We start from the raw sequence: 26,151 nt of genomic DNA on the forward strand, positions 1-26,151 counted from the left end.
GACGCGACGCTGTGGCCTGTGCAGAGGGCTGGGGGCGAGAACCCGGGACACGATGGGGCGAGGACGAGGTACGCTCTTGGGGTGACGCATTATAACTATCCGGCGCTGGCCATGAGGCCGGTGTTGGGCACGCCCGTCACTGGGTTTCTTCTCGAGAGCAGGCAGGTCAATTTTACGGTGGGACGGAGGGTGCCACTGCAGAATAGCGGAAATCTGGCGTGGAGGAGGGTTCCTACAGCTTTCATTGTGCTTTCGCTGGATAATCAGGTTGAGCTCGTGGACGAGGACTTTGTGCAAGTGTGTTATCTGTGATGATATGAGTGTGCAACTTTTGTTGTTGAAGAACCAATACTCGTTGACACAATGCCATAGCTACCTTGTAGCGTCTATCGTACTACGTACACACCAAACTCTAGATCCAACCACAAACATTCCTTGCGCCTCTTGCTCATGCACTTGCTCGCCTGCTTCGCTGCGCTTTACACGTCGTCTTCATCTTCGCCTCCGTCTTGATCCTTCGTACTCCACTCGCATCCTCGCAAGCTCTCTTCGAAAGAGCCACTTTGATATCCTTGATACAAACACCGCACTGGACCCCCATAGCACGGTCATACCGGATACGCATCACCCATCCAAAAAGCCAACCAAAAGAAACTGCGAAAGCGTACGCCTGAAACAAACGAGCAATCATATGAGTTAATAACCGAAAATCTGTATCGAGAGCGAGGGCTAATAGCTAGAGACATGCATCAATGAAACTTGTCGGGTTTAGAGTTCTGCCAAGAGAAAAGAAAAGAGGCCAGGGCGAGAACGTGCATATGGATACGAGGTTTTGACGAGGCAAGGCGAGGCGAGGCGACAAGATCCGACGGCGTACTGAACTGACTAGGTGACGAGCCAATAGACAAGGCCCCGCGAACGATAAAGACGATAAAGACGATGGACGAAGACCCGAGCGGAGCGGCAAGCGACAACGGCACATGGCGAATAACTGAAGACTTGACTGCAACTGCGAGAACTTGAATGTTTTTGTGTGTTATGATTGATAGTGGGTAATCGTCGTGATTATCGTGATGTCATGTGGCTGCTGCGCGAACAGTAGGGTGGGCGACTGGAGAGGAGGAGTGGCGAGTGCACGTGCGCTGGCGCGGGCGGAGGCGAGGTTAACGTTAACAGTAAACGATGAATGAATCGGTGCAAGGAGGATGTCCGATGAGTGGAGGCGACCGGATGCTGGACGATAGAGAAATTGTGCTGAAGTCCGGTCTGAGAGTACTTATGTGCTGATAGGTCTCAACCCCTCCCCGATTATCGGACGAAAGATGCTGAGAAGAGAAAAATCTGCCGCTAGAGGCGTCGCACCGGACACTAATCGAGTGAGTCGGGCTTGGTGACGCGCCGTAGAATGATGATCGATGACGGTTGTCGCAACACCGACAACGAAGAGACTCATCGCTATTCGTATTTGCTGTAAAACACGCGCATCAGTACCTCATACATGAAAGGACAACAAATCACTAACCCCATCGGAGACGTGACCTTTCCGGCTCGCCTCGACGACCGCGCTTGACGTCGTCGACTCTTGCGTCGACTCTTCGAGCTCGACCTTCTCCTAAGCAACTAACAACTCTGACAGCTTCTAGTATCAACCCAAGAATCTCAGGCTCTCAGCTGCTCCAACATGTCGTATGGGAAGCGCGCGGATGTTTGATGTCTTGCTTGGAAGCCTGGGTCTGGCTAGACTCAATTTGGGCAAGAAATCGCAAGTTCGCGAAACCTAGTATGAACTCCAGTTTGAAGATTCCGAGGTGCGATAAGTAATGTGGCTTCCGCAGTCATCTGCGTGAAGGTTTGATAGTGTGATACGCCTACAATCGATGATCGATATGCCACTTCTAAACTTAACTTGAACACGCTCGTCATTTGAGGCAGTTAACGTCTCTTCCTCACAGTCTGTGTGCCATGGTCCGTGCACAGGCTGGAAACACCTTAAAAACGGCACCCTTCGTACCAAGCCACCGTTCAGCTCAGAGCTCCATTGACGCTTCTCGAATCATATTGACTCGGTGCGATTTTGTTTTGCTAAATCTTACCCTCAGCTTATTATTCCTCTCGACATGTTGCCCTTGTCAACCTCGACTGCGTTCTAGCTTCCAGTCCGGGTTCGTGGTGAACATAGCTTCTGTCTTACGGATATTAACCGTTTAATAGTGGTTCGTCATGGGAGACAACAACTGCTCATATAGAGACCGGCTGGAATCTCCGTTTATAGTTGGTCGGACGATGGGCGAGCATCGCCCGCTATGTCTCAGGAAGACCGCTAGGCATACTGTTTCTGTGACTAACAGCAGCGTAACCAAGCCCAGCAACTCACTCAGGCCGTCGCTGGACAAACCTGGCGGATTCTGCAAGATTTATCACGGGCATAAGATGGACCAGCGCCTACAGGCGTACGTTGACACCAATATTAAAATTCCAGGAGCAGGCACAGTATTTCGTACCACGGAGGTCCCACCTAACGGCGACACCTTACTACCGCCGACTCGTCAGATAACGGAGGCCATTTGCGGGATGCACCATGAAGAGCAGAGATTTCGACTCGGAAGTTCTAGGCCTTTCCCTCTTGTGACGGATCAGTCAGTGCAAGACGTACTGTTGAATCAGGTCGTACCTTTACTTAACCTGGTCATTCAGGTATTTTTGCTTCTTCATTTGCTCGGACAGTTTATAATTACCTCACACAGACTCGATATAAGAACACGATCACCAACGCTAACCTGCCACCCCGGGCCCGTCCGTTGGAGGTCGCAAATAACGTATCGAACAGCCAAACACGGCATTACTTTGAAAGCGTTGACTCAAATGAAGAACAGCCGTTGGAAGAGGCCCAGGATCAGTTCTTCTTCCCATGCTGGGCTCGCCCCGCTCCCGCATTCCTGGACGCGAAGTTCAAGCCCTCGGGTCTAGCTGACTTCGCACTGATAAACTCGCCTGCAAGCCGCGACGTTGACAAAAATGTTATACGCGCTCATTGTGAAGCTTACCTTCCCTGGGTTTATCAGACTGAGGAAATCCGTGAGATTTACAACGGACCCTGGTGGCTAGTAAACGAGGATGCTCCCTATGATTTTCAAATCAACGAATCATACGAAATCAGTCATGTGAATGTGATGTTGAAGATGGTATATCTGCGTTTCACGATGTTCCGGTTGACTATTACTGATCAAGCTTTTTGTGACAGGCGTTCGGTCAAATCAACAGCCTCGGGTCCAAAATTGGCTTTTTCACCAATACTTCTGTTCTCGTGTTTTACTTCTACTTCGATGGCGTCAGGGACATCGATCGGGGACCCGGCAATGAAAATAATGCGCCACCCATTAACATCCCTAATCGCAATTCCGGACTGGTTCTTTCGAAACCCATCGCATTTGATGATCCATGCCTTCTGGTATGTCTTCAGGGCATGACATTTCTAGCTCTCGACGTGGAAAAGTGGGCAGCCAGGGGTAGTGATAAGAGGATGGTTGATATACTAGCCCCAGGCGACGAGCTCGAGCAGATCATCCCGCTTGCCGCCCGTAACTAGCGTCGAGCTCCTCCCGGACCTCCACCAGTGGCAGCTGTGCCAGCCAATGATCACCGCCGTTGATGGGTAAGTTTATCAAGGATCTTGTTGATACTACGCGCACATAGCTTACGATGTGAAAGGGTTAAACTTCATTTTAGATCACATATACTGTATACTTGGAACAATGCTCGCCCGTATGATGATCCGATGTCTTGCTCACATGTACAAGTAGAACGATCTGTACTAGCCTTCCTGCAAGTGAGAATGCTGCAAAATTACGCCTCTAAGAAGATCGTAAAGAGAGTCAGAGAGCTCAGCCCTGCGGCCAGGCTCGCAGATATCGGTTCAGGAAACTGTAATTTTGTAAGCTACGGACAATACTAGTACTTCTGTTTTGCATATTAACTGCACGTCCGCAACATGTAGATAATTCAATGACGCTCAGGCAAAATTTCAAAAGATCACTCTGTTGGATTTCGCAAGCCGAAGTGCCGTCCAAGCACGACGAGTTCAAGGCCGGGGCTGCGAGACGTCGGGCGCCTTGGTTGTGAGGGGTGCGCTGGCGATACGTGTACGAGGCAAGTACACAACAAAGCAAATTATATCCGTGGACATGAATGTTAAACGACAGCTCAATAAGTGAGACGGCGCGTAGCTGGAGTGAAAACAGTCTCGTTTAAGAATAAGCACAAACTGGTATTCTAGTATTAACTGAGTTACCGATAAAAAAAGGTATCCTTTTTTGAGTAGCTATAATTCTGTAAATTATGGACCATCCGCTTTGCACACCACTCATTCGTCTGCGGGATTTCTGCATTCTCCGGATCGTAGTCGTCAACCAACGCCCTGGAGAAGTCGATGACGTTCCATTTGTGAATGCACTTATGGCGTTCACATGGCATCGTCGACGCTGGTGCGCGCACGATGTTCGCGGGGCGTAGGTCGCCGTGGACGAGGGATGCCAGGGACAGGTCATCGAGAATGGCATGGATATCGTCTCTGCGCAAGCCAAGTTAAGAGTGAAAGCGCTTATAGTATGTTGATTGAAACGTACTGCGTCGCTGGATCCATATGGTCCTCAAACGTATAGGTCGGTCCTCCACGCGACATGACTATGACAGCCAAGACCGGCGCTGCGGGATCCGGGCGCCAATGACACCATTCTGACAGCTCTCGCCCCCCCACACCGTGGTTATACCAAGAGTGCTCCGGATACATCGTGTTGTCATCCGGCAGGAAGTCATCCGACATCTCGTCCTCATCAGATAGAATATTATCATCCCAGGCAGTCTCGAATTTGAAGTCTTCGGTGGACCAAGGAGAAAATTGGCCAGGAAGCGTTTCAGCCGTGAAAAGACCATAGAAGTGGGGCGCTATGATACCCTGGAGCTTATCGTCGGGAGGAAGTTGGTCGTATAACCACGTGTCCCGCCCACGGGCGCGCCGGCGCAGCTTGTCATATATCCAGGCTTCTCGAGCCAGTGTGCGGCAGCAGTTGAGCCGCGCCACTTTGACGCATAATTCGGGTTCGGAAGGAATGGGATGCGAAGCGGTAACACCACTCACGACCGCGTTGGTGTTGCCAGAGACTATCTCCGCTGCGTATGTGACGGCGGATCTACCTCCGGATATGCGCTCTGTAAGCCTGAGAGACAGGTGGCCGGCACTTTGTGGGTACCACGATGACTGCCATGTCGGTTTGCTATGATATTTACTCTTCTTATAATCGAACTTGTGAGATGGGAAGTCTTCTGTCCTAGTCAAGGTTATGGCTTGCGGAATGTCGTCGCTTGTGATTGTCAGTGTTGAGAACATGGAGGTTGGTTTCTACGGCGTATAAGCTGTTATTATAGAGAGAGTGTGTGCGCGCGCTCTATACTCACCACAGCTGTATATGAAGTCATGATAGGCTGTAAGCAGCTGGCTGCGCAGATAGGTAGTAGTTGGTTGCAATCAAGCCTGAGTCGAACCAAGTTAACGCTGTAGCATGTGATCGTGCCACGTGAGCCATATTTAGATAATTAGCCCCTGTTACTAGTGACGCTACTGCTGCTTTCGAATTCAGGCTATAAAGCTAATTAGTAGTACAGTAGTACAGCCCTAAAATACAGAGGTCTAAGAGCGAAGCATCACAATACCAAACGAGGTCAAAGCCCTTCCTTCGCTGCCCACCGGGCCTTGGCTAACACCGCCCAGATGAGACCTGCAACGTCGTTCGACTGCACATACGCGCCGATTGAGTCGCCCACCTCGACGCCAGTTACCTCGTAGCTATGGAGCTGCCGCGTGTTGGGCACGAAGAGGAGACGAATTTGAACTTCTTTCTCCGGTCCGTCGTCTGGTGGGCGGACGACATATGTGAGCCGGAGCTCGTTCTCAGCTTCGCAGTGCGCCGTCACGAGGGAAAGAAGGTTGCGGTGGAGTGTGAGGGAGGCCGAGAACCTGTAGCAGGAAAGGGAAGTGAGAGTGTCAGCATGATGGTGCATGGGCGTTCCAGGGGGCAACGCACCAGTCATATAGCCCGCCAATCCGCGAGTCGTTCTCCTCTCCGTCTGCGCCGCCCGCCCGCTCGCCCTCGCGCACTTCCTTCTCGATGGCACCGCGCTCGGAGCGCAGCTTCTCGACCTCGCCGACGCCGCGCTTGATCTGGCCCTTGACGCTCTCGATGCTCTGGGTCGTCTCCGCGAGCTCGTCGTCGCATGCCTGCATCTCCTCGACCTGCGCGTCGAGCTTGCGGCTCGCGGCGGCGATCGTGAGCCGGTTGTGTGGTGGGTGCGCCTGGCGTAGGCGGGTTAGGGCAAGGCGGGCGTCGAGGATCTGTTTCTCGAGAAAGGAGGCTTCGTCGATGAGTGATTTGGCTTTGCGGTAGTCTGTATGTGCATGTCGTGGGTGAGCGGGATGAAAAAAGGGGCAAGGGAGAAGGGACGCACCTTCCTCCACGAAAGTGGCGAGCTTCCGGACGTCATCTTCCCGCTCCCGGAGTGCTGCTTTGCGTTCCCGCAAAACCTCTTTCTTGTTCTCATTTGATTTCTGCAGCTCAAGGTTCCCAGCTGCGGTGATGAGAGGCGCGTCGTCTATGTCGCTGACGATCGTGCGGATGTATTTATCCTTGGCATTTTGTTCGAGGTACTGAAACTTGAGTCGTCGCAGGAACGACTATGGACGTGTGTCAGTGATCAGTACAGTTATACTGTAGAGAAGAGAATTCAAGCTCACTAGCTGCGCGGCGACATCACTAGCAACGACCTTGGGATCCTTAAGGGCGAGGTCACCACTGCTGGATCCTTCGCTCGTGTCATAGTCCTCGCCGTCGAATTTCCGCTCTTTGAGCGCGGTCTTGTCTTTGACTATTCGGAGGTTGGTGTTTTGGAAGCGCTCAGCAAGATTCTTCACTGCCTCGCTCCTTATGGAGGATTCGGCGAGAGCTGTATGGATCACGGAAGGACGAGCTTGGGCTAAGCAAAGATGTGTGAAGAGGGTGCGGGGTGCTCACATTGTGAGCTCATAGACTTGCTCAGTGATGCGGCTTGGCCAGAAGTCATTTGAACATCAGTGTCCATGATACGAGGTGTGATGAACAGGACAGTGGGAGGTTAGCAGGTAAAGTGGACGTAGAGACCAAGAGTGTATACGCGACTAGTATCCTAACGCGACGCGTCGCGTCACGTGGGAAATCCGATATGTTACCCCACGTCCGCGAGTGCTTTCTTCAAGTCTTAGACTCGGCCTCTACAGCTACCTTTACTAAAGCTCCCTGCTAATAACAGGGCAACCTGCCTTTACTTTCGATCATGCCTATTTGTCAACATGATCCGGCATTGACAGCATATCGAGAACATTATAGGACAATAGCAATAACAGGTAACTAAAGTACGAGTACGGGAAATACACAGCCTACGTCAATTTCCCTTTCAGTTTGGCCAATACCCTCTCGTGTATTGCGCACGCCACAGGTCCGACGACGCTCTTATCGCAGACGACCCCGACATCGATGGCCGCAAATTTCCCACTCTGCGCGTGGGCTCGTATGGAGCGCAATGCATCGGTGAGGATAGCGCGGAAGTCGGGAATGGGTTTCAGTCCACCGAGGGTGGCCTGCGGGAGCTGAGGCGGGCCCATGGGCTCTTGCGGTCGATTGGGGGGTTTGAATAGTGAATGAGAGGCGTCGAGAATGACGATGCGTTGTCCCGTCATTAATCGGAAGTCGAGTGCATGTCTGTGGGTAATGGGTTAGTTTAATGCTAGTTTGGGAAAAGTGACAAAAACTAGCCTCAGGTCACCGTAAAGCACGCGGTACCAGCCCACGCCCTTGACTATGGTTTCCACCGCAATTTCTGGCTTGGTCTGCGTTCTGGCCTTTGAAGGTGAGCTCTTCGCGTCAGCGGCGAGACGCATTCGTTCTAGCTCCACTGCAATGGGTAGCGTGTCTCGAAGCACTCCTACGAGTGTATGGACGGACAGCGCTAGCGGCCCTTGTCGAAGAATTTGACGCAAAAAGGGCTCGGCATCTTCATGAGGATTTGATTGCGGCCGTGGCTGAACCGAAAGCGGGAGACCTAGCAGTTGTTTCGAGGCCGACTGAGGAGAGCAGCGGGAAAGACGGAGCTCATAGGTACCGCCGGTGCTGGAGAGCTGATCTGTCGCGCTTATTGAGACGGAGTAATCCTGTGCAGCGAATAAAAATATGTTCTTAAAGAGAGCCAAGGCATGCTTACCCCAGAATACGCAAACTCCACCGTCTGCAGATCAAACGATATGAGCCGCACGTCAGGCCACTGCTTCTCCTTGCTCATCCTCGCCACCTCCCTCGCAATCACCACCATCTTCGACACCCGCGCCCACTCCTCCAGGAACTCGTCCACGCAGCCCTCGACTTGCTCCGAAAGAAACGACACGACCGCCTCCTGCGGGTCGTATATGATGCGCTTGCTCGGCCGGATCGTGCCTGCGCTCCCGCCGCTCCCGATCGCACGCTTGCCGACGGGCTGCTGCACGTACTTGAGCTTGACGCAGGTGACAACCTGCGCCTGCTTGTCGGTCCACCAGTTGAGCGGGATGACGCGGATGTTGGGCATCGCTGCTTCTGCGGCGGGTGCGCCGGAGAGAATGTCGGACGCTTTGACGCAGAGAGCGGGGACGGAGCGTGCCAGAGAGGATTGGACGTGGGCGAGCTCGGGGGTGAGTGGGATATTGGATCCGGGGTGCACGGACGTCCAGGGAATGTCGCGGCATTTGAACTGGTATTCGACTTTGCCATATGCTACGCGCGCGCTAAATAATTTTCAGCAGACTGAAAATGTGAAAGTCAGTAAATATCCTTACCAGCAGTAAGCATAGAGCTCGCGAAGAAGTTGGGTACCTAGGTTGAAGCTGGAAACATCGTCAGGATTTTTTGCCTCAGAAAAACGTTACAAGATGATTGCTCACCTCCCTTGCGCACTCTCAATACTCTCACTGATCAACGCATTTTCTACCGATTCCTGGCCCCCAGATTCAGCTGGCTTGACCCTCGCTGCCGCCAGCACGTTGCCAGGATCGTACGATTCGCCTTGTATTCGCTGAACGTTCAGCCATCCCACGTCCGTGAATATCCGGCTCTGGTACATGGTCTCGCGTTGCAGCTCGGACCGCACGAGTGCGAAGCGGAAGTCACCATCTGTGATCACAATCACGAGGTAGCTTTCGCGCGTTCCGTTGATGGGGTGGTGTTCGGCGGAGCCTATGATTGGGATGAAGAGTGTGCCACGGGCGTCTGGGCCGAGTTTCTGCATCTCTACGTGGATGTTATTAGATATGGCTGAAAATGAAGGGCTAACTGTTACACACCCTCACGGCCAAAATTGCGCGTGCGATACACTTGGAAGCCAAGGTATCTTGCCTTTTGCTCCGCAAGAGTCGAAATTGTCTACAAGGGGCACCTTTTAGCTTATCCATTAAAACAAAAATTGATCTAAGGACTTACGCTGAATCGTAATCTGACAAGAGCGTCCAACAAAAGCCACGGGCTTTCATTCAACTTCTCCGATATCGCAGCGAACCGTGGTCCACGGCTTGCAGCAGCCAAGTCACCCGTATCCCGAAGATTGAGCCGACCTGTCCGAGTATCAATTGATACCACGACGACTTCGTCTGCGCATAGATGGACGCGTAGCGAGTGGTTGCCGCCTGCCAGTTGTAGTGGGTATAATTTGGAAATTGTCAAAGAACAAGTGGCCTTACCTTCTGAGGACTGCACAATCTTGCCAGGCGCCGAGAAAACGGTGCTCGTCGAGCCGTGCTGGAGTTGCCATTGGAACGTCTGGAGGATTGCTTTGGCATGCGCATCGATGACGCGCCGGAGCAAACTTTCGAAGTCGAGACAATCTGTGTCCTATGAGCAAGAATACCCTATGAGACCGCGCTTATGAAAAACAGTGGATTTACGTACGACAACCAACTCCCCAACTTGAAAGCTCGACGCTGGTGGAGACACACCCAGCGCACCCTTCATCGCCTCCCACCGTACATCGAATTTGAGCCCCTCGATCACGTCGGAAGGTTGTGCGCCTCCGAGCTTGACGCGCTGCTGCATCTCGGCGAGGATTCTAGCCTTTGGCGAGCGTGCGGGCCCACCGGGGCCTTGCTGGAGGTTCTTGTTCTCGACGATGGAGATGGTGAGTGTACCGCCGAAATCGGGGAGCTTGAAGCGGCTTGCGCCTGGGGGCTGCGGTTGCGAGGTGGAGGAGTTTGGTGGCCGACTAGAAATGTGAACGTTGAGAGATTGCATGCGCTCATTGTGTAAGGGCTAGACGTACGCCCAATAGGACACGACCAGTGTTTTGCGGCTATTCTTCATCTCGACCTTGAGGTAGTCTGCCCAGCCGAGTGAGCGCATCCGTTCGGCCTGCCGAGGCTATGGGTACCCTATGGCCAATGAAGGTCGCTGAGACGTACCTGGTACCAAAGTATTTCTAGCTGATAGGACATGGACATGATCTCTACGAACTAGATGAGTGAATGAAGGTAAAGTAGGGATAAATCTCACGAAGGAAGTTGTATAGGCGGACAAGTGGGGCATCGACGGTGTTTTCGGGGAGTTGCGGTCGCGGGGGAACATTTTCGGGAGGAAGCATTCCCTCGACTTCAGGGAATGGAAGGTAGTACGCCATGCGAGTGTCTGCCTCTTCACCGATATGGCGCTTGAGCATACCGGTTGGCTCTGAGGGAAAATCTGGGGGAGGTCAGTTTTTGTAGTGCATAAGAGGAGTGCCCTTTAGCATACATACCGTGAACGCTTGTCACATCTCCACCTATCTTGAAGAGGAACTTGACGTGTACGAAGAACCAGCCATCATCTTGCTCTGCGCCACGGAGACATAGTGATACCTCGAAGAGCTTCGGGACGACGAAGTGAACTTGTCCGTGGGCTACCTAGAAGTCAAACAATGCATGGAACGTAATGATGAAGCAGCTACGAACAGATGTGGTGTCTCGACATCTCGATGGGCACTATTTCGGATAGACGGAGTCGAAAACGGATGACATCTTCAATGTTGCTGAGCGTCTTTTGGACTTCGGCATCGGTCAGAGGGGACACAGGAATGATCGATTTCTGCCAAGACTTTGAGTTAATGTTTAACTGAAGACAGGGGTAGAATGACCTTGATGCCAGTAGGAAGTCGTCGGTAAGTGCCAGTCGTAAGGACATCAAGGGAGGTAAGCAGATCATGGTTTCGCAGCCTGAGACACTGATCTGTGAGGTTACTACAGTGTGAAGGTGTTGAGAGGCGTACCTCGCTGGGTCCAAGCTTTCCTTTGCGTACGTCAACCCTCGCATGACATCCTCAAATTGCTGATTTTGAGTCATCAAAAACGCGGTGATGTTCTGCACTCATGGGTGAGCATATTACGGTGAATGTCTTGCAAGGGACATACCATGCATTTCTGGACCGTCTCCGCATCGCGCGCCCATTTCGTGATAGCGTAGACCTTGACTATCTGTTTCTTTGTTTTCACGACCCAGTCTGCGAGTGTACGTTTCCGGGCGGCGTCCGACATGTTGGGCAAACTGCGACGCGCCTAGACGTCATTCGACAGGCCCACTGGGAGAGATGCATGGACTCACGTATCAGCCAGCTCGGACAGCTCTGCATATATAGCCTGCACGACCCTGGACAAGAGGTCTCCGAGCGGTACTTGGCCATCGTAGACAACAGGTAGCTCTGTCTCAAGCTCTTCTACTGATGGTTCGATGAATCCATTAGAGAGAACGCCGTTAACGGAGGCGGCCTCAAGCTTGACTTGGTGGGTGTTCACATCGATGCCGTTTGCGCCGTTTGCATGCTGTTCCATAGAATAAGCCTGTATCTTATTTCACGCGTAGGGGATAGAGCAGGCCAGTGGCAGCAAGGAGGTGAGCGTTGGCCGGAGACAAGGCGAGCACCGTCACGGTCCGCACAAGGCACAGTTGCCCGTCTCGTGAATCTTACGTAATACACTCCCGCCTCGCTCCTCGATGTCAAGGTAGACGACCTCAGCGTACCCACTTTACTGTGCGCACGTTCAACAGGCTTTACTTGTTACCCAAGCACAATAGGTAGTCAAACGCACTTCAAAAACTGGGACATGAAAACAGGGAGGTCTGGCTTCTCTGCGTACACTTGTCAAGTAGAGTTCAACTGCATGGTGTACACATATATAATGGAGAGGTTGCTTCTGATAAGACCATCTGCTCGCACATGAGGTATGCTTTACGTGTGGCAGAGAGTGATGCTAAGGGCTCAGCGCTCAAGCGCTCAACTGCGAGATGGCCAACATTGATGCATAAGCATCATACTCGAGGATCAAGAAAAAAAAGGCAGTCTCATTAACATTTCGTAGCAATCGGTATGGATACGAGTAGGGGACGTGCTAGGCGTTCGACGCCATTGAGCACATACAGTGTTTTGACGATGGGGGACAAAAGGTGACGCACAACGAATTGCAACCTCTTCTTTTCATGACCCAGCTCGACTTTAGAACCCTCGGCCACGAGGCCTGCCCCTGCCCCGCCCCCGACCCCGATCGCCACCACCGCCACCTCGTGGACCACCACGCCCACGCCCACGCGCATCATCCTTCTTTCTCGCCTTTGGTTTTGGCGCATCGTCAACGAGAAGTGTGTCCAGCGGAAGCGCGTCGGGGAGGACGATGTAGCGGATGTTGTTTCCGCGAATCGAAAGCGAGTCCAGCGACGTCGGGTCGCGGTTCCGCGCGGTCATTTTAACCGTCTTCAGGTGGGTGTTCATCTGCATGTCCACGCCTGCAAATGTAGATAGCATGCGTCAGGAGCGAAGACACAGAGGAAAGACGGACAACATCGTACCGGTGATGGTGCCATTGACGACAGAACCGTTCTTGAGTTCGATCGAAACCGTCTCATTGTTGAGCTTCATCAAGAACCTGGGCGAGCGACGTCAGCAAACTACAGCTCAAGATTTCACGTTTTAGCACTCCTATGAATCAAAATTGACCGCTTACCTTACGAGCTTCATCTTGAGTGGTGGGGGCGTGCACAAAACGCTAACCTCCCAAAGACTGTGCATTGCGGTAGCCAGGCACGTGATGTCCGGAAAGGGAAGGTTCCGATATCCGATACTCGTCCACGGCTTAGGATGTACATCTCAAATCCTGTAACATCACAAAAAGTCCAGCACTCTTGTAACTGGGTTACAAAGCTTCACAATGGGCACAAGGGCGATGAGGGCCACTGCACCGGAGAGTGACTCACAAGTTTCACAATGCACCTTCAATCTTCACAAAACCAGGGTACTGTACTGTACTTTTATGATCATTCACTCATCCCATATCCCACGGGTGGGATGAACAAACAATTTAGGCGGGACTGTCCCACCTCTACAGCAACTTACAAACAAAATAAGTGGGACATTCAGTAAAATAGTGCAAAAAGTGTAGATAAATTCAAAACAAATTCCCCTGGAGTGATCCTCTCTATCTAATGGCCTAAGAATGTGTCATACTTCTTATTAGACACCTTACAATGCTTCCCTTGCCATTTCTCCGGCTCCTGTATCAGACTTGCATTGATATCAGCATTGTCAGCCATCCCAGGACCAGCCTCAGCCCCACACATAGTGTCCTCACTGTCAGGGTGGAGGATCTGAACCATGAGGTCAGCGGGTTGGATCCATAAGTCTTCATTGAGAGCCTTGCTGCCATTCTGTCCAAAGGGCAGCATGGTTGAGCAATGGAGCAAAGGATGGAATGGAGATAAACAAGACATCAAGGGGGTGGGAGTCTGCTGTATGAGAAGAGAATACCTGAGCTGTGGGAGAGATAGAATTTGTTGGGATTATGAGTGCATCAGCGACATCATGTAATGGACCAATACCAAGATGAGAAAGACAGAACACAAGAGTGCCAGGTAGACAATGTCCCAAGTAATAGAATACTGTACTTTTACGACTGTAGGCCCATGGGTGGCATGGGAACTTGAATTTCCTTATACAGGATGTCCACACATTTAAGCTTGCTGGTCCAGTGTGTGGGTGGACACCAAGCTTGTCAATCAGGGACACAGATTATTGGAGTTCAGGACCGTCAATTGCATAGGTACCCAACCTGAGAGCTCTGTTTTCAATGTCTCAGTCAGCTGCCACAACATCTGTTGCTGTGTGACATTGTAAGTCTTGACTTGACAACAACCCAGGTTCCAGGATTGCATTGACTGAACTTCATTTGTTGAGCAGCAGCCTTTACAGCTCTTTTCATTGAGTGTGATCTTGATTGCGACTCTTTTCATTGGGTGTGATCTTGATTCCGACTCAACACATGGCCATTTCTCCATTGAGGCCGCCAACAGTACTGGTAAGCTGTTCTTTTGCTCACTCTGTACCACACAACCTACTGAAACTGATCAGTATCATTCCTGCATCATATGCAACCAGGGTGTTGAGTGGTGGTTCAACCCTTCACGCACAACCTGAGGACAATAAAATCAATGCTGACCCCTTCAAGGATGTCACTGATGTTGACAACAACACATGGATCAAACCTGTCAACCTCATGGCTCATCTTCTCAACCCTGGAAGCAAGGAGAGTGCACAGCTGGTGCTAAGCATGTCAGATGAGCTGGATATTAATATGGACACAGTTCTGGTACCCAGATCCAGAGGAGATGGGCCGGGGAAAACACCACAGGGTCATGAAAACCAAGTACAATAGAGTCTTGGGTCAGTAGATTACATTCGAAGACTTGTAGTATTTTTCTCACATTTAATCTAAGTTTATTCACTTTTTTACCATATGTTCACTATTCTTCGCTTGCAAGGGCCTCAGTATGGATTGTCCACCCTCCATAAGCTCAGCTTGCAGGCCAGGGTGGACAGTGGACAAGCCTATGGTTGTAAAAGTACAGTAGAGTAGAAATCACAGAGGTCAATAAATCAACCATAAGACTACTGTACTTTTTTGACCACTCGCTCATTCCATGTCCCATGGACCGGGCAAGCAAGCCAAAAAGGGTGTGACTGTCCCACCTCCCCGAGACCCTACGAGCCAAAAAGTGGGACATTCAGTAAAATAGCTTGAAATTTTGAAAAAAATTTCAGAAAAAAATCTACGACACGTGAAAATTTATCTAGTGATCCAAGGACTCACCGTACTTTCTGGTAAAAACTTTGCATTGCTTCCCTTGGCATGGTTTCTCCCCTCTTGGCAATTCTATCAAGTCAGTGTCAAGATCTGGGTCATCAGCCAAGCCTGGACCCAACTGAGACAAACTCATCCCGCTTCTCCTGTCCAGATCAAGGATTTGTGCTATGGCATCTTTGGGCTGGAGTCAAGTGTTGTTGTTGATATATTCATGGTGTGCAAAGGAATCTTGCTGGTCAACTCCTTCATGAAGGGTGGTGAGAGCTTGAGAACATTGGAGGACAGATGTTCCAAAAAATGCGGGCTCACCAACCAGTGGAGACCAAGGCAGGGCAACTGCACTCCAGTGCAGCATGGCTTGAGCAATTTAAAAACAAAGGGTGTGGTCAGAAACAGCAAGTTGCGCAGTCAGGAACATTGTCAACCGGTGGATGTTCCGGGACAATTAGCCCCTGGCGAGCCATGTGTCCCACATTGGTCCTGACCCGCGAGCCAAAAAGTAGGACAGACCAGATTAGGAATGTATTTCCTATAAGCGAGTGGTTGAAAAAGTACAGTAGTCAGATGTCCTCAGCCAAGGCACAGGACATTATAATCAATACAGTATGAATTATCAGACACTATCTACAAGTACAGGAGCTAACTACAACTCCTAATGACAAATATGTATATAAGATAGACAGAATCTAACTAAAGCACTATCAAAGTGTGAGCATCTCACACTTGTGCAATCTTCTCATGTCTGAAAAAATTGTCAAAGCAAGGGTGTAGGGGTGCATGGACTAGTTGGAAGATGGGGTCATGAGAGTCAAGGGCAGGACAGAGGTACTGGGAAGGAGTTTGAAGTACATGCTCGAAAGCTGCACGAACAAGACAGGGGTGGCATTCAAGTGGGGACTTGGAGGTGAGTCACTGGTGTCCATTGTAGCAACCATCCACCTATTTTATACTTTCAACACTGTCCAGGATGAGTCTACAGCAAATGTTGACCAGAATTCAATGCTGAGCAAGCAGAGACATTTCAAGTGGGTCTGGAGGAAAAACAGAGGGGATAAAGCAAAAAATGGGGTCACGAAGTTAGAAGATCACAGAGAAACAACAAGCCAAGAGGGAATGTACCTTGTATCTGCTGCATTGAGCAATACAATGGACATGTTGACATGACTGAGAGTCAGTAGCGTGACATCAGGAGCTAGCCAAGCCTGAAATAGGACTTAGTGTTGTGGACACAACAGGGACGACACACTAAACTCCTGAACAGCTCCGAAACTTTAGAGGAGGTTGGAGGTAGGCGGAGCATAGGAGCGTGGAAGCATAGGCGTACAAGTGGCCGAAACCACAAGGCTAGGTGGTAGAGGATCTCAATGAGTGCCGGCGGTGAGCACAAAAGCACTAGTCCCAATGACCAAGTCAATAAAGCATCCTATCTACTACAAAGTCAATGTGCACCTAGTCCCAATGACCAAGAGGTCAAGATGGGGGACTAGGATGTGAAACGCTCAGTATATAAATAACTCCAGCAATCTCCGGATCCTGATCCTGCTACTGATAACCATCTGCTGTCATGGAGGTAGTGCAGCACTGCTGTCAAGTGTCCACATGGTCTGCACAAGGTCTGAATGTTGTCGGGAGTAAGGCTCAAAGAGAAACATAAGAGGTCCGAGGTAATTTCAGACATGGAGCAAACTCCCAAATCTTTGGAGGGTCCGGAGGTGTCCAAAGGCATGCGGAGATGACTGGAGGTGCGCAGACCTGGCTCTAAGTGTGGAAAGGAGAGAGAGAAGGAAAGAGAGAAGAAAAAAAAGAATAGGGGCCTTGATTGTCTTCACAACACCTAGAATGTCAATTCCTTTAGTAAGCTGAGGGCAATAAGGAACTTACTGCATCAAGCACTCAACTGTGCTGATGACCCTGACATATCCAAGCTGCACCTGTCACGAGCGTGCACCCATGTAACCTAGTCTGAAATACTAGTAGGTATTTACAGTCTCCTATAAGAAGGACTGCCTTCAAGATTATAACCATAGCATATACAGAACTATAGTAATGGAGCAGAGTGGAATGGATATGGAGTGTAGGCAACTGGACGTAATGGAGGGGAATGGAGGTGTACTTGCCCCTAAAATAAGTAATGGCACAGCGCGGATTCTCACACTCACCCCTAACACTTTTTTGAGTAAACCACGCATTTATTTATTTATCTAAGGCAACTCCAATTATGGAGTATTGTTATATTGTATCTATTAAATGTCTAAGTAGATCTAGAATGGTATATGCCCACCCCGGTGCCTAAGAAGTGCTTGCACACGTGCTGGCATCTTCTCAATGTGACTATCGATCTTCTCTTGAGGAATTGAGGCCCATGCTTCAATTGCAGCCATCTTGAGCTCTTGAACAGATGTAGGGGGGTGAGGGTAATTCCAGATATGGGACTTGAAGTGATTCTAAAGGGGTTCAATAGGACTGATATCAGGGGAAGCCGGAGTGTGTGGGAAGAGGTGAATTGAATGGTCTTCAAGCCACTTCTTGGTAAGCTTCTGGCTGTGTGCTGGGGCTCCATCCTGTTGGAACATGATAGGCCCCCGCTCCTGTGTCATCCGTGCCCAAAAATCTCAAAGTGCCCCATCCAAAATCTGTTCACGGTACCTTGCGCCCATCACCCCACCTCCCTTCCCTCCTGGGTACTCCATCACAACGATGGACCCTTTACGTCCAACATAATGCATTTCCAGACCATAATCCCCTTCCCGCTCTTCTTGAAGACTGGCTGGAGGCATTCCTTGGAGTATTCTTCACCCGGACCTCATGTCACGTAGACCATTTCCTTCAAATTACTGATCACCATGTAGCACTCATCCGACCACCCAACCTTAGCCCAATGTTGAAGCTTCCAATTCTTGAAGGTTTTTGCCCATGAAAGTTGTTGAGCCTTCTGCTTCTTTGTGAGAAAGACCACATGAAGTGCCTTGCAATGGTGAAGCCCAAATTCGGCTAAAATGTTGCAAACTGACTGTAACAAGATTGGTGGGCTCACAGAGTTGCCAAGCTTGGAAAGTGTTTTCTTTCAGTGTTTGAAGGCTTCTCGGGTGATGTATCGCTTCATACAAACAGTGATTTTTGGAGGTCAGCCAAATTTGGGTACATTTTTCGTGCTTCCAGTTGCATGGAATTTCTCAAGAATGTGATAGGCTGTCCTTTGGGGGATTTCCTTGGCTTGCACAGCCTCCAAAACCTTGGCCCCACTTAGGACACACCCAATAAAGCAATTCTTGCATGGTGAGTCATGAATTTGGTATGAGGGCATTGAGGATGATGTGTAAAAATACACAACAAACAAGCCACACGCAATCAAGATGCACAGTGTGCCATTACTTATTTTAGTAGCAAATACACACAACAAAATGAAATGTACCTCTGGGTCATTTCAAATGCAAGAGGTCGCTCTGCTCGCTGTCTTTGTCCTTGGGCAAGCTCCACTTGGTGCCTGAAGATGGCTCCTCCATCTGATTGTCCTGGTTTTCCTTCTTCACGTGGGCTGGCTGACACTGACACTTCTTGCTGATGGTGCCATCCTTATAGATCCACTAATTGCACCAGCTGGGGTAGTTGATAGAACCAAGCTTGAGGATCTTCTAGCTGCTATGACAGAGTCCCATGAACAGGAGCATCTGCAAGATTTTGTTGACAAAGTCTTCATGTTGGTGTTATGGTAAGTTCTTTCACTTCTTGACCAGCTGATAGCCTTCCTTTGGTGACTGACCCCATCCTCTCCATATGGTCTTCATCTTGTTGTGAACAGCGCCAGATGTGCTATATCCAACACATTTCCGTCTTTTTCTTGCTTGAGCCATTTGAGGAGTCCAGGTTGGTTCTTGACTGTCAATCCAGCTGTGTTGCGCTTTGTGGTGTACTTGGTCCATGTCCAGTACTGGATATGCTTGTACTTGGGGTCTGTTCTGTTCATGGACACGAAAGGACAGGGTGTGGTTGTGGATGGGGCAGATGAGAGAAAAAGTGCCAATGGGGAAGACATTATAATGATGGAGGGGTTCTGACTGATTTGGCCAACAATCTCATGAAAGAAAAATCTCAAGGATACCTGTAGGGTAGTTGTATGTGTGTATATAAGGGGGAAAAACTTACTGTATGTTTTTATAAATTTATTATTATTATTTATTTTTGAGGGTGTCTTGCTCAGCTATGACACTTGCGGGCTGCATCTGGAGGCAGGAGATGATAGTCTCCTGGGGTGCATCTGCATCTCCAATTGCTGATGCACATATGCACCCTAAAAAGATGAAGAAAGCACTTACGTTGTTTTGATAGGACATCAATCCCATTGATTGGGTGCTGGATGCAGGGTATTGCACCTGCATATTGCCATAGCTGCCCAGATATGTTGCCAAGGTTGTGTTGGACTTGGCCAGACAAGGTAATGGGCTGGTTGGCGGTTGTGTTCATCAGGAGCAGAGGGAGCAGAATGTCATTGGGTTGAAATAGGAGAGTAGAGGACATGGAAAAGGGAGAGAGGGAAGGGCGAGAGGGAAGGGAGAGAGGGAAGGAAGGGAGGGAAGGAAGGGAGACAAAGAGATGCAAGAAAGAAAGAGGCGCAAACACACAAAGTTGTGTTGACAGGGGCTTACCAAATCAAGTAGGGATTTTTTAAAATTTTGGACTTTGATAATGCAATAAAAACCCAACATTTGGAAAGCGATACAGGGCTGTGCCTCAGACAAGCAATTCTGCACCTCAAGGAATTTAAACCCCACTCATTTTATCAAACTTTAAAGCTTTGTCTCAGTCACTGAAAGCCACAGTTGCATTTTGAAGACTTGTCTTTGAATAGAACATATGTATTTAAGCTACTCTACATTATTTGGAGGAAAGTCCATGCTGTCCTTATCCCTACCATTCTCTTCTTTGTGTCCCAGAAAGGTAGCTACATCCAATCCAGGCTTCTCAGCCATATAATACCTTTCTATTCCTGAAGGCATAGTCAGCCAGTGTGGGACCATTCCTATCACACCAGTGATCTGTTTGATGTTAATAACATGGGTGTACTGCTCGCCCATGTGCTTGCATGTTGCAATGGGCCAAGTAGATAGCAGAAAGAGATCAGGGTCCAGCTCAGAATATAGCTTGATTACTGCCAGCCCTTCCCATCTCTATTTGCCCATTTTTCATCCTGTACGTTGAGCTAAGCAAAGTACAGAACCTCTCCAACAAAGGTTTGTCCCTCTTCCTCAAACTATAGTAGTTTAGAGTATGTACATAGGTTAGAAATGAATGAAACATACCATAATATTGCAAGATATATAAATGTTATCCTGCAGATAAGTATTTTCCAGGCAGAACAGACTACTTGTCCGTCAGAGAGCCTTGCATGGCCCCACATCCAGAACTTGCCACAGTCTTGGCCCAATCACTCATCCAGAGTGGCTTTCTGAAAACCAGCAGAGCCCCACTCACACTTAGAACGCTTGTGCAAAAGAGCATAGCTGTCTCCAATGTTGATGGAAGGCATGGACTATGGAGCTGGCTTGGGATTGAGGGATGGAATGATAGCTTTGAGACAGTTTACCTGACAGCGCTGGATGCCCTCTCAAGATAAGTTCACATACAGTTTAGACAGCTGCTGGATTTCCTGCCCAAGGTTGCTGATTGTTTGCTCCATGGTCAATTGTGAATAGATCATCAGTGGGCCCTTTTGAATAACCTCCGAAACAAGGTGCAAGACTTGGTGAATGCTCTGCCAAATGAATGGAAGGCAGTCCTGTTGACACTGGTAGTAGAGTTCTTTGAAGCCTATGTAGAATTGATTGAAGCAGTTCTTTGCTTCTTGCAGCTGTTCCTGAGTAATCAAGTGCTGACAGTAGCTGATCCAATACTTGAGCAGGATAATCTTGTACAGAAGCCCAGGATTGAGACTGAAGTATAGTAGATGCTACTCCCAAGTTTTGTAGTCCAAGGTAATAAACTCTTCAAGGTTCAACAGCTTCCTATTGTGGCTCTTAGGAAGATTTCACCCATTGTGTTTGATGTCCAGTCCGTGCACCTTGAAAACCTCAAGATTTCCAAGGTAGTTCCAGTCCCAGAGGTCCAGATTGTCCAGTGGACCAGCAGTCTTGAGTGTGCCATGCCAGAAGTGAATAAAAAGTGCACTAAGAAAGCCAGTCAAGTGTATAATATCAGGAGTAAGACAGTGAGGGACAGGAAGTGTGTGTGTGGAATTGAGCCTGAGGAGAACACTAGGTTTTTTGAGACCAGTAGCTGTTCACAAGCACTTGAACTGGCTGTTGGTGGTAGCACTCACAACAGCAAGAAGATTATTAGTGTACTCTTCCAAAGCAGGGAGAGGGTGGTTGTTTAGGGGAATATCTGGGTGATCCAAGCTTTAAACTTCATAATTCAGAGGCCCTATCACACTTTTCCTGTGAGAGCTTTGTGGATCATCAAAAGACACATTCTTGAGGCGGTTTATATAACTCATGCTAAGTTTTAGCTTCTCTTGATGAGCTTGTGCCATCATAGCATTGATGTTGGGCTCAGGGTATGGTTGACAGGGTGGGTATTGTAGCTCTGGGAGTTCTTTGGCTGCTCTAGCACACATATAGTCTAACCATTTGGTCTGTTGAGAGAGTTTGATTAGTATAAAACAATACAACATGTATACTAATATTACCATATCATTGCTATTGGGCTCCTGGTTACGCATAGGAGTCTCTTCACAAATTTGTTGCTCTTTTTTGTCCTCTCAAACATCTAACATGATGGTATCTTTGTCTAAAGGAGGAGGGGGTGGAGGGAGTAACATTTCTTCATCTTTAACTTCTTCTACGCAAGCTCTCTGGTTGAATCCCACATCTTCCATGTTATTGCACATGGCAGGAGCTCCAAGGGCTAAGTGTATGCACACTGAGTTCTGTGGTATTTCAGGGAAAGGGCTGGTGGCTTCAAGGTTGTGACTATGGGCCTTCAGAAGGACCTTTGTTCTTTCGTCATACCCATCCAAGTGACAGTAGAATTTGGTGTGGCCTAGCTCATGGGGGCATCCAGATTTATTATGAGGACATGTATATAGCCACCTAGTGTGTCTCTGAGGCATAGTGTACCTGCATAGGTTCAGCATAACCCACACATAAGGATAAGAGCAATTTAGTTCACCATTTTTTGTATGTCTGGAGCATTTCAACTTGTAAAATTGCAGTAGAAATTGTGTAGAGCCAGCAGGAGGACCATATAGATTGACTTAGAGCCATGACGTACAGTGCTTTTCTTATAATTCATAATGCAATATGTTTGCTAGCTGTAGCTAGATTAAACTAGATGTGCGCAGGATGTGTTTTGGTCATGTGTATCTCAAAACTCATTTTGGCTTGGTGCTACTCAATATGGCCTGATCTCACTCAGTTTTGGCAGAACATGAGAAATTTTTATTTTTGGCTAGACTACCAGTTCTTACTGGGCTTGACCTCTCCTGACTTGGAGCACTTGAGCCTCATGCATTGGACCTACAGCAAGATTTTTTTTAATTTTATTTTTAAATCCATTTATTGTCTGCTGAGGGCTCTGCCCTATGTGAGACAAGGTACTAAACTAGATGGTGCTACTTGTGTGTGGGTCTACGGGATGGTGGGAGACTGACAGTGGACAGCAAGACTTAAGTGTTTAACAGCACTCAAGGAGCACCATCTCACTCTTGTATCCTCCCACTATCTCCTCCCCTTCATTTCTCTATGCAGCCCTATCTAAGTCCCTCTTTCATACTATCCAGCCAGATAATAATGCCTTCAAGTTTGGTAAGTACCCTTCTAACCCATTCCATCACTTCCCTGTTAACCCAACTATGTAAAGCAATCATTGCCATCACAACCTTGTATAGTGCAAGTGTGACCACACATGCAAGTAGTGGTCCCCTATCATAGGTTGCAACTGAATCCCTGAGTCTACCAAAATGGCTCACAGCTGCAGCCTCAACCAGGCAATCCCTGCCATCAGGATGTGCAGTTACACTCCCTCAATGTCATCAGTGCAAGCAACTGCCATGCATATGCCTGTATACAGCATCCACACAACTACATGTAGTCATTTGGCCCCAGCAGGCTCCATCCCACCCCACATGGTCAAGAATGGGCAGGGCCACCACAAGGCATGATTTCACCAGCTCGAGTGTCAGTACCCATTGTGCACTTGTACTTTTTGCCTTAATCAATGCTGAGTAGCTCAATTAGCCCTTGTTTGCCCAGGTGCATGTTCTCTTGTATTACTTGAAGTGAAGTGAATATTCATTTTAATGTCCAGAAGAGTGAGTAACCCTAAAATGGACAGTACTACTTTAAATACATCACAACGACACTCCAAGAACTCATTTCTGTGCCAAAATTACTTCAAAAACATCCTGCCATGTGCTTCTTGTATCACTTATTCCAAGACTTCTTCCCTGTTGATTTCAGCCCTATGAATATATTTGATAGTGAGGACATGTCAGATACTCAACTGTTCAGCCTGTCAACGCCTTCTCCTGTACCAATGTCTCCTCCTTGCACCTCCCATCAGCCTCCTCCCTCTACAGCCCAGCTTTTTTTTGAGACCTTCCTACTGGTTGACTGTCCTCAACTGCTTCACTACTTGCAGGCACTGCTCAACTAGCCTTTAAAGCACTCATGTGCACTTGAATATGCTCAAACAGTTCAGCTAACTGGCTGAAAACATTTTGAACTGGCAAGATTGTTCTTGTTGAGGCTGTGAGGTTTGGGTTTTATTTGTAGACCAATGGTAAATATATGCATTTTTTGTTCAGCTGTTTAACAGCTGGTTTATCTGATTATGCATAATAGGAAATACATAGAAGCCCATGTCCTCATATGTCTGTATATTTTTTGCTGTCAAGCTATCTTGTCCAGACCTTGTCAGAGATCATGTGACCTTCTGGTCAGATTAGGCCCAAGCATGTAAGCTGGCAGCAGCTTGTTTTGCATTGTGACAGCAGCCAGAAGCTTGATGGATCAACAGCAGCCTGGAGTCTTGGTTATGGATGGCAACAACAGGCAGCATGTCAAAGAGAGGGCACAGTGCAAGCAAGTGAGTGGGAGCAGCTAGTCACATGATGTAGTGAAGATCTAATTGTGATAACCTATTTTTATATGCTTCTATCTGAGCAAATCTAATATTATAGTGGACCAAATAATGAAACAATAGGCCAATACAGGTGCAGATCACTTTCAGTGTTAGTTGACTCCATATATTTAACAAAGGAAAATTGCAAGTATGTAGTGAACAACCTATACAACATAGACTCACTGGGCTTTGGATTGAAGACTTGTGTAGAAAGCTGTTAAGCTAAGTGTTGACAATGATAGTTGTTTGAGTAAGAGAGACAAGATAATATTCATGGTAGCAACTTGTATATATAGGATACAGGAACATGTGAATTGACTACCACACTCATAACTAACCAGCCCTAAACCAAGCACAGCATGGAGGCTGACACATAGTCCACATGGCCACATGCATTGATGTGGACCATGACACAAGCATGAATGCATAATGGGCACCTAAGTGTATACACACATCAAGTGCCATAGTAGTGTGGAAGGCAATGTAAAACCACAGAGGGTACATTGCCTGATGTGATAGCCAGTGTAAACACTAAGTGCTAAGCCAACTGAAGTAGTAAAAGGGTCAAGTACCACTCATACTTTCAACAGTATTCACACCTAGTCTAATGTTTGAATGTAAGGATCATTTTGCATTATTCCATGGCACATTTGTATATGCAGGCACAGGTACTCTAATATCTATTTTAATGATATGCTACTTGCAAATAGCCAGGCCTGAATATGGTCAGCTGAGGACAGGCACAACTCAGTGTATGGTCATAATAAAGCCACTGCAACTCTCAGGAGGCAATCCAGGAGATCAAGTGTACCATGGAATTAGGATGCACATAGTTAAACTAGCACTCTTAGTGGTTGGAAGGTAGCCAAGGCTTCTGGAAGAAGCCTGCAGCATCTCCACTCTTGCATGCCCTTTTGCAGGGGGGAGACCAACTAGACACAAGTCAATGAGTTTGCTTGAGGTACACCCTGTTAGACACATGTTAATTTGGCATGCACCCTGCTAACCATATGTTAAATTGGAATCCACCCTATTGGCTTCACCTTAATTTAAGATGCACCTGTTATGCTCCAGCCCTTACAATGATGTTCTGGGCTATACACCCACCTCACTACTATTCCTCACTACATGTTTGACAGGTGTTGGTCTCTATTGCCTCCTTTTCTACTAGTCTTATTGCTACCTACCTTTGACATTTTTTGACATTATTCTGTAGTTACTATGAAAATGCATCCAACAATTTAGCTCATGTTTACTTACTAACTATCCATTCCTTCTTCACATTCCTTACTTGTCATACATTACTTCTGACTCCAGAACAATAGGATAATTGTTTGCAGAGTTCAACCTGTATTCTTCAGTATGCATATTGACTTATTTTTTCTCTCTACTCTCCTTTGTCTCCAAGTCTTTACTATATTCCTACTTCAAGTAGTACTTGCAGGTTCATCTGAATTCAAGTCTATCTTTTTTTGGTACTTTGGTATCCTCCTGTCACCTTCCAGTGCCTACAGTACTTACACTCATGCCAATTTTCTGGTATTTTCCCCATCTCCATCCACATTACTACAGTCAACTACTTACCCTCTGATCTCCTTCCAAATCCTTATGCTAATATTCTGGAACATGGTATCCCTAGTGGAACTTAGCATAAATGTTCTGTATACTTCTGGGCAGGCACAGAATTGACAGTACTCTTTTTACCACACTTTGATTAAGGAATGAACCATGTTACTCACATGCTAATTTAAGATGCACCCTGTTAAACACACTTTAAACTCACTGACTTGAGTCTAGTTGGTTCCCCCTGCAGAAGGGCATGCAAGAGTGGAGGT

At 48.3% G+C, this 26,151-nt stretch overlaps 8 protein-coding genes across 8 annotated transcripts; 1 reads left to right on the plus strand and 7 right to left on the minus strand.

The window, feature by feature from the left end:
• The first annotated feature begins 1,981 nt into the window (after positions 1-1,981).
• Positions 1,982-3,947, plus strand: CONPUDRAFT_138853 (uncharacterized protein). The gene is made up of 6 exons (XM_007773506.1): positions 1,982-2,066; positions 2,151-2,162; positions 2,212-2,694; positions 2,745-3,182; positions 3,242-3,652; positions 3,709-3,947. The coding sequence occupies exons 3-5, from the start codon at positions 2,221-2,223 to the stop codon at positions 3,584-3,586; spliced, it is 1,257 nt and encodes a 418-aa protein (XP_007771696.1). The 5' UTR covers positions 1,982-2,066; positions 2,151-2,162; positions 2,212-2,220; the 3' UTR covers positions 3,587-3,652; positions 3,709-3,947.
• Positions 3,948-4,147: 200 nt separating this feature from the next.
• CONPUDRAFT_108718 (uncharacterized protein) lies at positions 4,148-5,383 on the minus strand (the record flags this gene model as incomplete). The annotated part of the gene is made up of 2 exons (XM_007773507.1): positions 4,148-4,567; positions 4,623-5,383. 2 exons carry the CDS (start codon positions 5,381-5,383, stop codon positions 4,285-4,287), a joined length of 1,044 nt encoding a protein of 347 aa, XP_007771697.1. The 3' UTR covers positions 4,148-4,284.
• A 287-nt stretch (positions 5,384-5,670) lies between these two features.
• CONPUDRAFT_167660 (uncharacterized protein) lies at positions 5,671-7,144 on the minus strand. Its single transcript, XM_007773508.1, has 5 exons — positions 7,062-7,144; positions 6,785-6,993; positions 6,499-6,724; positions 6,078-6,438; positions 5,671-6,010 (listed from the first exon to the last, which is right to left on the minus strand). The coding sequence occupies exons 1-5, from the start codon at positions 7,126-7,128 to the stop codon at positions 5,716-5,718; spliced, it is 1,158 nt and encodes a 385-aa protein (XP_007771698.1). The 5' UTR covers positions 7,129-7,144; the 3' UTR covers positions 5,671-5,715.
• Positions 7,145-7,398: 254 nt separating this feature from the next.
• Positions 7,399-11,977, minus strand: CONPUDRAFT_167661 (MED14-domain-containing protein). Its single transcript, XM_007773509.1, has 18 exons — positions 11,673-11,977; positions 11,483-11,615; positions 11,341-11,432; positions 11,209-11,287; positions 11,027-11,159; positions 10,834-10,974; positions 10,593-10,778; positions 10,502-10,545; positions 10,363-10,451; positions 9,996-10,305; positions 9,788-9,938; positions 9,531-9,733; positions 9,395-9,473; positions 8,996-9,341; positions 8,891-8,938; positions 8,284-8,839; positions 7,839-8,233; positions 7,399-7,784 (listed from the first exon to the last, which is right to left on the minus strand). Exons 1-18 carry the CDS (start codon positions 11,897-11,899, stop codon positions 7,463-7,465), a joined length of 3,534 nt encoding a protein of 1,177 aa, XP_007771699.1. The 5' UTR covers positions 11,900-11,977; the 3' UTR covers positions 7,399-7,462.
• A 331-nt stretch (positions 11,978-12,308) lies between these two features.
• Positions 12,309-13,091, minus strand: CONPUDRAFT_128438 (Sm-like ribonucleoprotein). The gene is made up of 3 exons (XM_007773510.1): positions 13,067-13,091; positions 12,912-12,988; positions 12,309-12,848 (listed from the first exon to the last, which is right to left on the minus strand). The coding sequence occupies exons 1-3, from the start codon at positions 13,078-13,080 to the stop codon at positions 12,562-12,564; spliced, it is 378 nt and encodes a 125-aa protein (XP_007771700.1). The 5' UTR covers positions 13,081-13,091; the 3' UTR covers positions 12,309-12,561.
• A 6,277-nt stretch (positions 13,092-19,368) lies between these two features.
• Positions 19,369-19,714, minus strand: CONPUDRAFT_75330 (uncharacterized protein; the record flags this gene model as incomplete). The annotated part of the gene is made up of 2 exons (XM_007772997.1): positions 19,369-19,487; positions 19,513-19,714. The coding sequence occupies 2 exons, from the start codon at positions 19,712-19,714 to the stop codon at positions 19,369-19,371; spliced, it is 321 nt and encodes a 106-aa protein (XP_007771187.1).
• A 1,087-nt stretch (positions 19,715-20,801) lies between these two features.
• On the minus strand, positions 20,802-21,068 carry CONPUDRAFT_60792 (uncharacterized protein; the record flags this gene model as incomplete). The annotated part of the gene is made up of 1 exon (XM_007772934.1): positions 20,802-21,068. A coding segment is annotated over one exon (267 nt), but the record flags the coding sequence as incomplete, so codon positions are not given.
• Positions 21,069-21,221: 153 nt separating this feature from the next.
• On the minus strand, positions 21,222-25,944 carry CONPUDRAFT_156682 (uncharacterized protein; the record flags this gene model as incomplete). The annotated part of the gene is made up of 2 exons (XM_007773511.1): positions 21,222-21,360; positions 25,901-25,944. The coding sequence occupies 2 exons, from the start codon at positions 25,942-25,944 to the stop codon at positions 21,222-21,224; spliced, it is 183 nt and encodes a 60-aa protein (XP_007771701.1).
• Positions 25,945-26,151: the final 207 nt, after the last annotated feature.

This window comes from Coniophora puteana, assembly GCF_000271625.1.
Source record: "Coniophora puteana RWD-64-598 SS2 unplaced genomic scaffold CONPUscaffold_10, whole genome shotgun sequence".
Lineage (NCBI taxonomy): Eukaryota > Fungi > Basidiomycota > Agaricomycetes > Boletales > Coniophoraceae > Coniophora > Coniophora puteana.